This window comes from Emydura macquarii, unplaced genomic scaffold, assembly GCF_026122565.2.
Source record: "Emydura macquarii macquarii isolate MOO-44397 ecotype Brisbane River unplaced genomic scaffold, CSIRO-AGI_Emac_v2 contig_2365, whole genome shotgun sequence".
Classification (NCBI taxonomy): domain Eukaryota; kingdom Metazoa; phylum Chordata; order Testudines; family Chelidae; genus Emydura; species Emydura macquarii.
In genome coordinates, this window is record NW_027132502.1 from 3025834 (window position 1) to 3041695 (window position 15862).

Sequence of the window (15862 nt, forward strand, 5' to 3'; positions counted from 1 at the left end):
CAGGGTCTGTGCCTAGAGCCGGGAGCAGGGCAGGAGGCAGGCGCTGGCCCCGGGGCAGAGGCGGGGGGCGGCCGGCCGGCTGGCGGAGGATGGAGGGGGACCCCCCCGGGCCAGGCCCCGGGGAGCAGGCCCTGGCGGAGTTCCGGGCGCTGGTGGAGCTGGCCGGCGGCAAGCCGGAGGTGCTGCTGGTGGGCGAGGTGCTGGAGGGGGAGCAGACCCCGGCGCTGCTGGGGGGCTTCGCCCGGGAGCTCTTCGGGGAGCAGCCGGGGGAAGCCGCGGGGGAGCCGGCGGCGGCGGTGCCGCCCGGGGGGAAGCCGGCGCCCCAGGTGCGGGTCTGCCTGGACCCCGGCGGCGCCGGGCGGGCGATCCGCGGCCGGCTCCTCTTCCTGCTGTGCCGGCCGGCCTCCCTGCGGCCGCCGCGGGGCCGGGCCCGCCTGCGGGAGATCGCGCGGGACCTGCGGAGCCGCCTGCCCCGGGCCCCGCCGGCCGCGCTGGTGGGGGTGATGGTGCAGCCCGGGCCCGGCCCGGCGGCGGCGGAGCAGGAGCAGCGGGCGGCGCTGGAGGCGCTGCTCTGCGAGAGCTTCCACGGAGCCCGGCCCGGCCTGCAGGAGGCGGTGCAAGCGGCCGCGTACAGCCCGGGCCGCCCGGAGGGGCCGCTGGAGGTGCGGAGAGCCGCCTGCCGGGCGCTGCGAGCCGCCCTGAAGCACCGGCCAGGTACGGGCAGGGGACCGGGGTGGGGGCAGGGGCAGGAGCACGTGCACGGGGGGGGGCAGGTGCATGGGGGGAAGGGGGGGGTCAATATCCCTGGTGCATGGGGGGGGTCAGTACCCCTGGTTGCTGTTTGCCCCCCTCCGGGCTGGATGAGCCGCTGCCCGGTTCCAGCGTCCGGCTCCCAGAGCCGGGCACCGGCTGGCAGCAGCTGTCCTCCCGCCTGTCCCCACCCGCTCTCAGCCCCTGACACGTGTCACACGGGGGATGGGGGGGGGGCTGGAAGGCGGACAGGCAGCAGCAGCCCCTGGCTGGGGTCCGGAGGAAGCGAAAGGCCCGGCTGGGCTTTGCCAGGGGGAAGGCGGGTGGGTGGGTGGGTGGGTTGGCAGGGGCCAGGGCTCCGGTGCCTACCCCGTGTCCCTTCGGGGAATGGCGGGGAGCACCCACGGACAGGCTCGGCCTGGCACAGCTTTCCTTGCCACCCTGCCCTCCGGGGGGCACTGGCTTGGTATTGAAGCGGGGCCTCCTGCTTAGACTCGGGTGCCCCTGTCTTACGGGGTCGCGGAGGATACCCTGTCCAGACCCGTCTTGCCGGCTTCGCTTGCGAGGTCTGATGCGACAAGACAGGACTGCGGGTCTGGGCGGATTCTAATAATTCATGGCCGTAAGGGACACCCGCTGGGTGCAGCGGATCGGTGCTATGCTCTTGAACCCCCTCCCTCACCCTCCTGCCACACGCTGGGGCTTGCCCCGAGTTGGACTGTTTTACTGCCCCGCTATCATGCAAGCAGTACAACCTCCCAGTGTGAATGCAGGCCGTGTCTACACGGGGAATCTTTTACCGGTATAGATATTCGGCTGTGCTCTGCCAGGAGAGCACCTCCAAAGTGGATGCAGTTTACACTAGCATAATTGTGCTTTTCCTGGTATAGCTTATTAACACCCCTCCCCACACACACACACGCATTCTCCTCACGGAGCAAACCAAGCTCAACACGGTATAACTATGTCCCTGTTAGGGGCTATACTGGTATAAACACTGCTAGAAAATCATACCCCCCTAAGCAGTGTAGCTCTCCCAGGACCCCATCTGCGCGCAGAGCATGCCTGGGAGAGCGGAGGTTATTCAATAATGAAACACAAATCGTGTTTCCATGCCCGTCGCAGCAGCTCACATCCCTTTTGACGGTGCTGGTCTCGGTTGGTCCAGTTTTCTCTCGCGCCCTCAGTTTCACTGCTTTCCCCATGGCTTGGTCCCGGCCAGCTGCTCCTCTCTGTCCCTCTTGCCCTCAGGGGTCCCTGCAACTGTCCTCAAATGCATTTTCCTCGGATCCTCTTCAGATCCATAGGGCCCCAGCCAGGATTCGTAGGCTACCCAGAGGGAGCAGCCCCCCTTTATTCTCTATGGTTCCACTTCCTGCCCTCCCCCTCAGAGGATACATCCCTTAACCCTCCCTGCACCCTTAGTGGTTTTATTTTCCCCTTTGGGCCAGTTTGCTCCTTCCCCTAGAGAAATCCGTGGGGGCAGGGCAGGAAAGTTCCCCCGCTGAGTTTCCTGACAAGGTCTCTCAGTTTCCCTGGGTCAGGAGCCAGATGCATGACTGGCATAGGGCAAGGGAGACCTTTGCAGGAGTTTGGGGGGGGGTTGTGTGATGTTTGCCTTTCTCCCCTGGTCCCCACTTCAGTGCATACAGGAGGGGACACCCGTGCCTGGGTGTTTCCACCCCACGTCTCAGATCCCTGCTCCGTGTTATGTCTTTTCCCCTTTGCTTCTCCTCTGGTTCCTGTTGATTGCCCTCCTTGTCTTGTCTCCAGTTTCTTTTCTCCCTCTGGTGGAGCTGCCAGGCCTTCGCCCCCTTCTGACTTCTTTCGTTAGCTGCAGCTGGGGGGCGAAGGGGACTAACACTGCACGCACAGCAATTGTTGACATGGGACCTCCGCCCCCACAAGCCCTGGGACAACTGGCTTGGCTGCTCCCTTCCTGTGTTCTGCAGGACCACATTGGGGTGATGTTTTGTACCTTCTGTCCAAACCCTCATCCTAGCGTTCTCCTTTGCCCCCATCACTCCACATCACGGCTCTCAGACAGTTGTAGGTGAAACCTCCGTGAGGTGGGTGCCCAGACTGGGACATTGGATCCTGCACCCCATGAACCTTGGGTTGTAATGAAGATCCGGCAGTTTGGTTGGAGCCGGATTTGAAACTCATGACTCGGGCCTGTCTAGATCTGAGATGGAATCAGCAGCAATCAGATTATTACTCGCACCTTTCCCTGAACTTTAGGTCTGAATGAATCCAGCCATGGGCCATTACCTTCGTGGTTCAGATGTTGGCTCTATAATGAGCTGATCCAGAACCCTGAATCTGAACTTGGGGGAAGCTGGGATCTGATTCTGCCCTGGTCCCTTCACCCCTTTCAAGCCTGTACTGTCCCCTTCTGGTGCCCCAGGCTGCTGGCACTTCAACCTTTGCACACGTGACTTTGTACTGAGGCAGGTACACATGGCCTTTCCCTCTCTTTTCTTTTCTTCTCCTCACTTCCAGGGGTCGGACGCTGCTCTCCTTTGCCCATCTCTCTCCCATTCAGGGAATCCTGCTGGGGTCACGCCATTTGCTTTAGACCCTCTTCTTCAAGTCACACTCCCAAGTGTCCCAGAACGTCTTGCTCTTCATTCTGGTTGTGATGGGAATAACATGGCGATTAGCAAAGAAGATAGCAGTGTCTCTAGGGGCCTTCGGTGGGAGCACAGGGCCCCTTGTGCTCATGTTTTAGGTGTCTGGAGGATGCTTATCCCTGCGGCTGGCCTCCTTGATCCACCTATGGGGTGGGGGAGGTGGTCGTTTTAAACTGGTGCGTGTGATAACACCGCGGTACCGATCCTACCCATGCTAGAAGTCCTGATGAGCTTACTCGTGTGTGTGGGGAATGCACAGGAGGAAAGACGGCAGGGGTTGGCCTGAATTGCTTTCACCACCAGTGCAATGGGGAATAGTATTTTTAAACCTGTGTGAGGGGTGCCCAGCAGTGCCTTGAGCCTCTTGCAGTGTTATGAGGGCATGTCTACGTGGGAAAGTGATCCCGCCATACGCGAAGGTGGGAATTTAAACTGTTGTCCTTACACTGGTGTGACACCCCGAGGGGAGCAGGGAGGAGACGCTTATTCTGGAATAAGTGTGTTTTGGTTCTTGGTTTACTTGAGGTCACTTTGAAAGGGGTGTAAGCTACTCTGAAACAAACCACAGGAGTGTCCCCACAGGGAGTGTTCCCAGTGTGACTAAACCAGTATTACTGGTACAACTTTCCTGTGTTGACAAAGCCTTATCTTTTCCCTTTCTTCTCAGTTCTGCTCTACAGCCCTCTGCTATTCACGCCTTGCCACCACCCAGCTCCTCACAATGCAGACCTGAACCACTGCACCCCTTTGCTCTTCTGCTCCCACACCTCTCTTGAACTACCGGCGTGGTTGGACTGGGCTGACCCAGTATGGCTGTATTTATATTCCTGTTGATGTGGGATCCCTCTGTCCTCCCGAAAAACCAAACAAACCCCTGACAGAAGCACTCTTCTGTCAGCATAGCTGTGTCTGCACTGGCGGTTTTGTTGGCATAGCTGTATTGATTTGGGGTGTGGGTTTTGTCGTGCCCTGACCAACGTAGTGACGTTGGTGGCAGTTTAAGTATAGACCACGCCAGAAGCTGTGATTTGTGTTGTAGAGTTGGGACATGGATGGAGACAATGGATTTCCATGTTCATTTATGACATTAACTAGAGTGTGCACCCAGGATTTAAGAGAGGAAGTGCTAGTGTATTAACCTGCTCTCCCTGAGCATGATATTAATATATGTTCACCCGGGACTAAAACGGGAAATCAGCCATTTTGTGAACATTATTTATTGGAGGGTTTGTTTTATTAGTCAAGAGGAAATATTAATCACTATGTGCAGCTTAATGTTGCTTAAGATTGATTGACTTAGTAAGGAGAATCACAACTAAAGCGGCTGATAACTTACGTTACCAGGAGACAAGGTTTGATTGGTGGATGAGATATCCCGGATCTTAGAATTTGGGGATAGCTGATTGCTGCAGGAATCTGCCTGTCAGGTGATACTGTATGAGAGTAAAACAACCCTCGTCTAATGCCCTAGTGTTTTTACAGTAATGGCTCAAGACCTTATAGTAACTCACACTAAGTTGCAGTGTTCTTTTCATTATACAGATTATACAAATCTCTCTGTTTCCAGCAGGTCTCCTGGGGGGGGGGGGGGGAAGAACTAGTCAATCAGTAAGAAGCAGTAATAGAAGTTGATGGGGTAGAAGCCCAGCCACAGGCTGTGAGGTCTCTGTCTGCCCTCTCTCTTTGTTTATGTTTTAGTTTTCACAGTTGCTGTGTGTGCGCTCTAGTAAATCCGCACCGGCATCCTGGCTGTGTCTCGTGAGGCTGCCAGCAGTCACCGTGTTGAAGCAAACACAAAACCCAGCCAGACCCCAACTGTTAGTGAAAATCATTAAAGAAATTCTTGGCAACAAGCAAGTGTGGATAAATAGTTAGTTTTTAGATGGGACGTTTCCAGACTAGGTGAGAATTTTCACCAGGGAATAATGGATTTCTGGTACCGCTGAATGAGTCACAGGGTGATTTCTATACAGAGGGGCTGATTTCCAACATACCAAAGTTGGAGAGGATGGCGTACCACTGTCCACCTGCAGCAGGGAACGGCCATACTGTCCGTGACCCAGAATAAGGCAGGACCCCCGACTGCCATCAGGGAGTTGAGAAAGCCCCCTCTCTTGCTGATAACATTCTGAACTCCTCCGTGCTCTCTTATTTCAAAGGTGGGGAAGAGAGAGACAGGCGGAGACTCCCTTCCGTCCTGCGGTGCATCCCCTGGGGCAGGAGGAGCTGGAGAAGAGGCTGTTCGGCTAATGCTGCTAACAACGTTCATGAGGGTATGCTGAGCTCCCTTGAGCTGCTGCTTGTCTTTTCAACACTTCCAGTAGAGGGCCCCTAGCCACGATGGCTGTATCTTCTGATATGTGGCAACCAGTGTTTTCTTTTCCCCCCCAGCAGCATTCCCAGGTCCTTCCAGCTTAAGAAATGGTCGGTCCGAACAAGCCTTAGAACCTGAGTCTCCCCTATGATGATGCAGAGTGCTCCCACTAAGCCACAAGGTCTGGCCTATGGTCCTTTGCTAGTGAAACCCCAGCAGGCCGTGATTCCCAAGCCTCGTGTTGGCTGGCTTCCTTAGGAGAAAGTCTTTTCAGTATATACGAGCTGAAGCATCAGAGCTAAATGCCCCTGGAATCTATCTTCTGGCTCTGGTGTTAGCACATATAACACCATAGGCACAGCCATCTCCACAGCATCCAAACCCTGATGGGCAATCCCTGGAGCACACTGGCTGGGATGCTTCTTTCAGTGTTGTCTTCCCCCAGGATTTTATGAGCACACCGCTGGCTCCCTCTCTCTGCCTGTGCTTGTTGCAGGGTCCTGCATGCGGTGTCAGTTGTTATGCGGCCGTGGAACGGCAATGGGTTTGTCAGAACATGTCCGAACTACAAATTGCTAACTGGGTCCCTGCCTCATAATAACGAGAGTCCTGTAGCATTTTAAAGACTAACACATTTAATTTCTGCAGGCATAAGCTTTCGTGGGCTGCAACCCACTTCGTCAGATGCAAGAAATAGAAATCAGATAGAGGGTGTATATATACATCTGAGGGTAGGTGTTAGCCTCATAATAGTGTTCAGTCCTTGCACGGTGCTGTGTGACCATGACCTAATACAGCCGCCTGCACAGTGCCAGGGCATACCCCCCCCTGCTAGAGGTGCATTTGTACCCACCCGGTCTCTGAACTGGTATCCACACTGTTCTGACCACGCGTTGTCTTCAGTCTCACACTGTTTCATCACCAGCAAAGTTCCAGTGCGTCCTCTCCCGTGTACTCTTGTTCAGCTGGTGCGCCTGACTCATTCCCTCTCCTATCCCCTGTCTGTACGGCAGCAGCAGAAGGCCCTGAGGTGTTAGGGGCCTTGCCAGCATCTTTTTGATATTTTATTTGGTCCGGTAAGAGCACAAGGGGCCCAGTTCTCTCTCCATTTACACCCATGTAACATCACGGAAGTCAGTGGTCTTCCAGGGGTGTAACCGAAGCTTGGTCTAGACTTACAAGTTTTGCTGGCAAAGCTGTGTCATTTAAGAGTGTGAAACAAAATCACACCTCTCACTGTGCTGGCAGAAGCCCTAGTATAGAGGGAGTTATATGCCAAAGGGTATAGATGATTTTGTTCACGGAACTGGTGCACGCTATACCTGCTAAAGAACGCTTTTGCCGAGATCAGCTGCATCTCCACTAGGAAGGTTTGCCGGTGTAGCTATGCCACTTTCTAGTGTAGACAAGGCCAGAGACAGAACTTATTCCTGTTTCCAAATAATGACTCAGAGCCCTGCTCCAGAGCACTCTTGATGTTCTTTGAAAATGCAGTTTCATGTACGATTCCTGCAATTCTTACAGTTCCCAGCAGTGATCCCCTTTCTGCAGGGACACCATTGGCCAGAGGCTACAGATGGCTGCAGAAGGAGTCCTGAATCGTACCTTTTCCATAATAAATGTATTTTTTGCCTTGCCGATTTCCAAACTGATCTATGACCAGTGGTGAAATGGACACCCCACGTGGAGGGAACCTCTTGTTATAATAAATCTCAATGTGACAGTGGTACAACTGGGAGCTTCAGATTAAACAGGGGCCTACGTGGGCAAATCACTGAAATGCACAGTTGGCGAAAGGTTAAAATTTGGTCCCAAAAGGGCATTTTCTCCATTGAAAATTGTAGGGGTAAGAAAATCTGGTCCAATAAACATCCACAGCCTCGATCCTGCAATTGGTTTCAGGCAGCTTGGACCCTCATATCTGTGTGGAATCCCATGGAAGCTGATGAGGCATCACACAGGTATGGGGGTTGTCTGAGTGGATCAGATTCCAGGATTGGAACCCAGAGAGCCTTCCCCATGAGCTGTTGAGGTGAGTCACCTTCGGGTGTTAGTTTAAAATCCTGTACGCTGCCGTAATGCCCAATTTATGATAGAAAATTAGAACCGATTCTAAAAACAATCCACAATTTTTGGTTCATTTATTGCTTAAAGCTTGATCTGTACTTAAAAATATTAGTATAAAATGAGAGTGCTGGAAACCAGGACTCCTGTATGCACCTTCCTCAGTGACCTTGGTCTGTCTCCCTTTCCCTGCTCCTTGTAGGTGGCCTGCAGCACCCCGATGAGGGAGTGGCTCTGACAAGCATGTCGCCTAATGGAAACTGTGAAGAAACTGGTGGCGGCCCGGGCGCTCAGAGCTGCTGGCAAGCTCCGGCAGAGACGGCTGCAGGGTTGCGTTGAGGAACCATCCTGGCTGATTTCCTCTTGTAGCATGAGGACGACGGGCTGAGTTCACCCAGGCAGCCTCTCGGAAGCCATCACGCAGCTCTTGGGAAATGCTGCTCATCTTAATTCACAAAGGCCTTCTGTAGGAACAGTGTCCGAACCAGATAACCTTCCCCCCAACCATTGCTGCAGCAAAACCCTTGGTTCTACCACCCGATAGAGTTCATTTGTAGATTCTAAAATGGACTGTGGGCCTTTAAGAAATCCTGTCGGATGCATTTCATTGGGGGGGTTTGACAGTGCCGGAATCCCAGGTACAAAATGTGCTCAGCTGCTAAAAGAGAGAGTCTCTCATTTGAACAACAAAAAACAAGAGGCCTTCCGGGTTTCTTCACTGATGAAACCAATCTTCTGCCTTGAACCTCATGCTTGATTGCTGTTCTACAGCTCCAGAAAACGGCCTCAAGAGACCTTCCGGTTTCTGTTATGGTTCCCCCGTTAGGAAAGGACAGGTAAGTGGGGGGACAAAAAAACGATAGAGCTGCTGGGAGATCACGGTGGGGCTGCTCATCTCCAGGTCCGAGTCTTGGGACATACCGGCGAGTCGAAGAGGATTGAATGCAATAATCTACCATGAAGAAAGGCAATAATTGCCACAGTCATGCCACACAATTCACGTGCACAATGCAGAAATTGCCGCTGATCATGTCAATAGGAGAGTGGTCTAAGAGAGCAATTCATTCCATACGGCTAATCCTGGTGCTAAGTGAGTTGCACTGGGGGCAGAGCAATTGACAGTGCTTATAGCATTTCCACGTTCTGATGGGGGATGACAGATGTCCAGCTGCCCCCAGCTTCTTCACCGTGGGATCCCAACAACCACATGGCTTTTAGGCCCTAAAGACCACCGCATACATTTATCTCTCTTAAAGATGTGACTTGTTAATATATTGTTTTTAGAAAATAAAATGTACATATTTAATAGTTTTCAAAGGTATATTTTTAACCTGTCTGACAGCCAACTGTTTTAATGAGGTTTTTATTTACACAGAGTATTAATGAGACACTGGGTATGTCCAGACGCCAAAAAAAAAGGAGTCATATTTTACGTTGCATGTGTTTCCAACTCTGAGTTTGGCTTGGTTGCCATTGCTCTCCGTTGCGAGTTTTCATCTAGATCAGGCTGCTGGCAGGACTGAGTGTTGCCAACGCTCATGATGTCGTCATGAGGCTCATGATGATGATTATTTTCCTTAAAGACCCAGCTCCTGGAGCCAAGTGGATATGTGATGATTTCAGCCTTCATTCTTAAGGGAAAAATAAGTTTCTAACCCTTGTGGCTGTGGAGAAAGCTTCAAAATGTGACCCCAGTTCACCCTAAAGGCTCAAAAAGGCAAATAAAAAGAACACCACATCTATTATTTTTACATAATCGCATGATTTTTAAAGCCAACCTTGTGATTTTTAGCGAGCCTGACTCATGATTTTTGGCAACACCTCAATTCTGTCCCGTCTCACTCTCCTCAAGGCTTGCTGTGAGGCTCTTTCATTTGGGTCGGTCCATCTACAATCATTTTGCCATCCTTTTTTCAACAGCTCTTCCTTTGTTCGTCTGTTGGCAGAGAAGCTGCTAATAACTGAGTACTGTGTAATCCGAGCAATTCCAAACTCCTGATCAGCTGAAAATTGGTCATGTCTGTCCTGAGAGCAACGTGCCGTAGGCATTCCTATCTATTGTTTAGAGTAGCAGGATAGGCAGTCAGGACTCCTGGGTTCTTCACCCAGCTCTGAGCGTGGACTAATCATGTCACTTCTCTGTGCTTCCATTTCCCCATCTGTAAGACGGAGATTTTGATATTTACCTACCTCACACAGGAGCCGCATGGCCTAATTATCTCTGAAAAGTGCTGGGAGAAGGGCAAAGGGGACTGGAAGAACAAAAGCGTACGACAGTCCATATGTGAATGTATTCCCCTTCTGTGGTCTCCTTGATGTTTTTTTCTGTCTGAGAGCAGCTCACTGCATCTGGGGAGATTCAGAGACTGCTGAACAGTGGAACAGAGCATTAGTTGTAAGGGCAGGGGGGAAGCGGGTGAAGATTGGAAGTGATAGAGTAGTTGGAGAAGGGGGGAAACGTTTTCTGATTCTCGACTGACTGGTGTTGTGATTGAAGACATTGTTTGGTGGAGTTTTATGTTGTAATTCAGGTCACTTGAGAACTTTGCTGCTGAGAGTCTTTGTGGCTCGTGACTTAGGCTTTGTCAACGTGTGTGTTTTTTTTGTTTTGTTTTTTTCAGTAGAACCTGAGTTATAAGAGGAACTCGGTTAGAGTTATCCCAGAGTTACAGTTCTGCCAGTGGACACTCTTATTCTGGTATCAGAGTGCCTTTTTTTTTTTTTTTTTTTTTTAATTTGTCACTTGGGAAGGGGTTTAAGCTGAAAAAAGCCACTCTTGTCCACACTGGGCATTACCTGTGCAACTGGCAAAACTTCTCTGTGTAGACAAGGCTTTAGAGAGAACCTAAAAGGTAGATGATAGTGGCATAGCTTGTAAATGTCTCTATAGGCGGGACCATCAGCACCCTGCTTCCAGATCACAGGGTACTGGGTAGATTTAATTTGCCTTGAGGGAACATGGTTACAAGCTAGTTGAAAATACAAATGTAATATGATTTAGTAAAGTCATTTGTGAGTGGCTGCGTACATGATGTTGAATTTCAGCACTGAGTGGGAAACAGCTGATTGTTCAGTTGCTTGAAATGAAAGCTAGTTAATGCGCTATCTTCTAGCACAGCTCATCTGGGGAGCTGTGCAGGTAGATTGAGTCTCTTACGTATTTAGGTCTCTGCTCATCTTCCAGTTAAAAGCAGGTCACTTAACATTCAAATTCTTCATACTAATTGAAATGTTTAATTTAGTCCCATAATAGTGGTGACGGTGTTATGCGAATCTTTGTGTTGTGTTAAGGCCTGATGAATTAACCTTTTCAAATATCCCTGTAGAGACCAACAAAATGTATGTAGACTTGGGGCCAAATTCTGCTCTGTTACTCCAGATTTACACATGTAGTGACTTTATTGAAGTCAGTGGAGTCACTCTGGATTTATATGGAAGTAAACGGGAACAGAGCAGGCTCCATATATCTTCCATTGTACATTAGTCTAAAGAAAGAAAGTGATTTTGATTTTTTTTTTTTAATGGGTTAACTGGTCTTTTATAGTTGAAGCAGGTTTTTTATGTATTATTTAATTGGGGGATTAATTTTGGGACATTGTTACCTTAAATACTTGATGTAAGGAATAAATAAACAGATTTAAATCCTATACTGTAGGTTGCTTCTGAAATTTTATTGATGTCTACCAGACTGTTCCCCTCAATGACAGATATGCGGCATAGTTTGACTTGCAATTGATTTGGTTTAAGCTGAGATAAAAGTTACCCTTTGAGCACTGAAGGGAACAGTGAAACCTGTCTTTGGTGACAATCCATGGAGCCAGCAAAATTGGTTACCTCATGCAGCACTGGTGGGCTTTAACTAGTGACCCACCAGTTATACCAGGATACCTTGAGGATACATGGTGATGATCATTTAGGAGTGGGGCTGCTCTGCTGCCTTTTCAGACGTGACCATTATCATTCCAGTGCAAGGACTTGATTGTGTAGGATGCTGAGCACTTTCAACTGCATTGACTTAGATGCTGTCCCCCACAACCTACTATTTTTTTTAAGATAAAACTTTTCCTTCTAGGTTAGAACCTGCAGAAATCGACGGTGCTAGAGAAGGGCCAGAACTTTTTTTCCAGATCAAACTTTGTGACATGTCAATGTTCTGTTTAGCCTGATTTTTTCCTCTAATCCAAATTTCACTGACCTGAATGTCGGATCGATCCAAACTGGAACCAGCGCGTGTGTTTACAAACCTAAATGTTATGCTGATAACCAGGGCATTACATGAAAAGCAGAGGGGGCGTATGGACCTTGCACTGTTGTGTCAGCAAACAGTACCAGGTGGATGGGGAGACAGATTTGGTAATGTTTTGTTAGAGGCAGATAGCTGGAATGGATGCTTCTCTGGGCAGGTTTCCCTTTTTCACTTTATGAATTTAGATAACATGGGAGAAAATCTGACATGAAGGCTCGTCCTTGCTGTAGCTCGTCTTTGCCCTGTGATTCCTGTAGGTGTGTGGTTTAAAAACAACAACACCAACAACAAAAACCCACCTCCTTTCTTCTCCCACCCCCAACTTCTCCTGGGGAGACCGTTCTGCTGCTGGGAGCATCTGTCACTGGGCAGGTTCGGCCATGCACAGGTCGTGCACTAATTTCACTATATATGTAAATAGCAGAACCCCCATAATGTGATAGTCTCTGCCCCAAAGAGGTTACAATCTTTTTGTTGTGTCTGTACAGCACCTAGCCCACTGCGGCCCTTTGCCACGACAGGTATATTGCTACACAAGTGTTTATAGCAGCAAAGCTTGTTTCAGTGAAGAGCTTGGGGGGCGGGGGGGACAAGTCCTCAGGAAGTTTCCCTGATGTTCAGCCTAAGCTGTCTCTTTCTTAGCGTCCGATGCTTGCCCCATGTTCCTTTTCTCCTCCACATCCCATGGCTCCGGGACTATAGGGATCCCGCTGGGCTGGGAGCCAGGAACATGCCGAGGTGCAGGATGGTGGAAGGACAGTAGCTCTGGCGCAGCGGTTCTTAAACTTCATTGCACCGCTCTGACCCTCGTCTGACAACAAAAATTACTACGTGACCCGGGGGGGCAAAGGGCTTCAGCCCCAGGTGTGGGGGAGGCAGGGGGCTAACCTGAGCCCTGCTACCAGGCCAGGCCTGCAGCTGAGCCCTGCCGTGCCAGGCAAGATGCGGGCAGTGGGGCTCGCGCTTCAGCCCTGGGCCGCAGCCAGTCTAAGGCCAGCCCTGGTGCCCCGTTAAAATGGGGTCGCGACCCCCAGTGTGAGAACCACGGGCTCTAGCGTGTTGGGTGCAGCCGGGTCCCCATTTTTTTGGGGGGGGGGGGAAGTGGTGTCAGCAGCACGATTCCCCTGCGTGACACGCTGCATCCTGCAAAGTTGGATTGGTGTGGGGGTGTGTATAAACCCATGAAAAGTGGGGGGGTCACAACTGCCCCCCCAGTGCCCCATGGGGCGGGTGACCTGCTGTGCTGATTTTATAGGGGCAGTGCCTGCCTTATACAGGTGCCTATTTACCCCCCCCCACCCCCCCGCTGCCAGGGGGCTAGGGCAGCACGAAGGGGGGGGGGCGCTGCCTGCTGTGGGGGCAGGGCGGGGCTGTGCATGGCCATCCCCAGCGGGGAGCGGGACGCATCGCTCCCTCCGGCCCGCCTGCTCCTGGGAGCAGCCCCGCCCGCGCGGGCACCGCGGGGGGGAGGGGGGGAGTAGAGCTGTCTAGCTCCTGCCTGACACTCTTGCCGGGCTCCCGCCCGCAGGCCGACTCGGTCTCTGTGCCCGCCCCTGCTCCCCGCGCCCCAGCGCCGAGCCCCCGCGTTTTCCCAGGGGCGCTGCTGGCGCTTTGTGATCGGGCAGCGGCGAGGGCAGCCCCCCCCTTTCGCCGGGGTCCTGCGGAGTGGCCTTGTGCGACACTTCCGGGCCGGAAAGAGGCGACGGCGGCGGCAGCGCTGGTCACGGCACGGACCCGAGCAGCGGCGGTGGTGGCCTCCCCCGCCCTCCCCTCAGCCCCCACCGCGGAACAGCGAGCGCCGCGGGCCGGGCGAGGCCAAGCGACAGCATGATCACCTCGGCCGGTGAGGGCCGGGCCGGGCCGGGCCGGACATTTAGCTGAGTCAGGGCCGGTGACTCGGCATGGCCGGAGCCTCCGCGGGCTGCGCCGCCCCTGCCCCTGGGCTCCGAGCCCGCCTCCGACCCCTTCCCTCCCGGGGGCGCCCTCCGCGGCTCCCCCCCCCCCGCCCGGTCGTAGCCGAGCCACCGGCGAGGACATCACCGTGTAACCGCCCCCGCTCCTGCCTCCCCCGCGGGCTCACCCCTCTCGGCCGTCGGGGGACTGGGGCTGGTCAGACGAGGGGAAACTCGGACTCCTGGGTTCTGTCCCCGCCCCCTACCTGCTGTGTCCTCTTGGGGCAGGTCACTCCCCGCCTCCACGGGCCTCAGTTTCCCCGTCTAAACCGGCGCGTGCTGGTCATTTGAGTGGTCGGGGGAGGGGGGGGGGGCTTGGCGGGTGTTCCCAACGGGCTTTAAGGTCTCGGCTGAGCCTGGCTATGGAAGGGAAACGTGTTTGGTTTCCCCGGGGGGGGCAGCTTTCCCCCTTGTCACCGCCGTGCAGGTGGGCTTGCGAAGCACACGGTGTCCGGAGCTGAGGTTGCGTGCTCCGACTTGTCGCCGGGCTCCTTCCAAAGAGCTCACCCTCTTTCGATCTTGCTCCATTTGGCTCCAGGTTTACTGACATTTAATCTCAAGACACATTTATTTGTCTCAACGTTTTAGTAGCGGGATACGGCTTTGGGCTCTTCCTTTTAACTTTCTGTAGTTACAGTAACTCGCTGCTTGAAGGATAGACGTTGTAGGGACCGGTGACAGCCATCAGAAAACGTGTTTAGAGATTGTTGCTGTCAGTGTCTGCTGCTGGGGGAAAGATCCACTCTCACTGGTACTCCCAACTCCATTGTGACTTAGTAGGATTCCCTCCTGAACTCCTGGTGCCACAGTGTTGATGCCTATTCATAGGCAGACCATCTGTCCTATATTTAAACCATGGTCCTGCTTTTCTAATGATATTCCCCCATCCGGTACCGAGCCAAAACTGGACCTGGCTTTGTCCGGTATCGTATGGGGGGGACGACACCATTTTGAAGAGTGTATCACTTCGCCCCAACTGGCATGAGCTTGCTCACACCGTGTGTGTGAAGTCCTGCCAAGGGGAGGTGGGGGTGGTGAAGTCATGCCGGTGGGCATAGGCCCCCATCATTCCTGGATGTACTGGATTCTTTGGTATCCCTGGAATGTGTGAATGGCCACCCTATCTATTCAGTGGGTCCAAAATCAGGCCTTACTACTACTAGTCAAAATCTTAAATAACACGGACTTGGTCTTAAAGCAATAAATTACCCCTTTTCTTCTTTGTGGCAAATGGGAGATGGAATCAGAACTGCTTGTCCCTGGTTATGTGGATGGCTTCACAGTGTGAGAGGTGCTACTCTCTTCCATCTGACTGCTCAGGTTACCTGAAGTTCCAGTGCTGCTGCTCATCCTTTACAAAGTGTCACTGAAATGAATAGAGGACTTGTGCTATGTATCTGAATGGGGCGTGATACAATAAGAATAATACTGTTGGTAAAATCCTGGAGCATAACAATGTGGTTTCTGGCTTAGTTTTACAGCAGCAATTGTTTAACTTGATTTATTTTAAATTATATAGTGCCATCATTGTCCACTGTATGCAAGTGACTTTTCCAAACCAGTAACATATCACTGTCCCAGGGAGATTATTGTATAGAGATACAGGTCTATTGTTCAGCATAAACACGGGTGTTTTGATGTGACAGCTGAAAACTGAATAGGTGAGTTTTTATAGCTTTCTTGAAAGCAATGAAGGAGGTGAGCAGTGTCCTTTGTGATTGGGAGCCTGTTTCAGATCTATGGAAGAGGTGTGATTAAAGAGCTGAAGTCTGGAGTGGGTGAAGGAGATGAAGGGTGAGGTCAGCAATTAGCAGAGTATAGGACTCCTCAGGAAGCATAGGAGAGGAAGGGGGAGAGAGAGGCAGTTGCAGAGCTGAGGAGAGCTTTGACGTTGAGGAGACGC

General features: G+C 52.3%; 2 protein-coding genes across 2 annotated transcripts in view; both read left to right on the forward strand.

Annotated features, from left to right (window-relative positions):
* On the forward strand, window positions 1-11408 carry CUNH2orf72 (chromosome unknown C2orf72 homolog). The gene is made up of 3 exons (XM_067561116.1): window positions 1-714; window positions 5543-5656; window positions 7964-11408. Exons 1-3 carry the CDS (start codon window positions 90-92, stop codon window positions 8098-8100), a joined length of 876 nt encoding a protein of 291 aa, XP_067417217.1. The 5' UTR covers window positions 1-89; the 3' UTR covers window positions 8101-11408.
* Window positions 11409-13694: 2286 nt separating this feature from the next.
* Window positions 13695-15862, forward strand: part of PSMD1 (proteasome 26S subunit, non-ATPase 1) — a 111220-nt gene continuing 109052 nt past the window's right edge. The window contains exon 1 of the mRNA XM_067561117.1: window positions 13695-13850. Within this exon, the coding sequence (XP_067417218.1) occupies window positions 13835-13850 (16 nt within the window). The 5' untranslated portion in view covers window positions 13695-13834. The remainder of the gene's footprint in view (window positions 13851-15862) is intronic.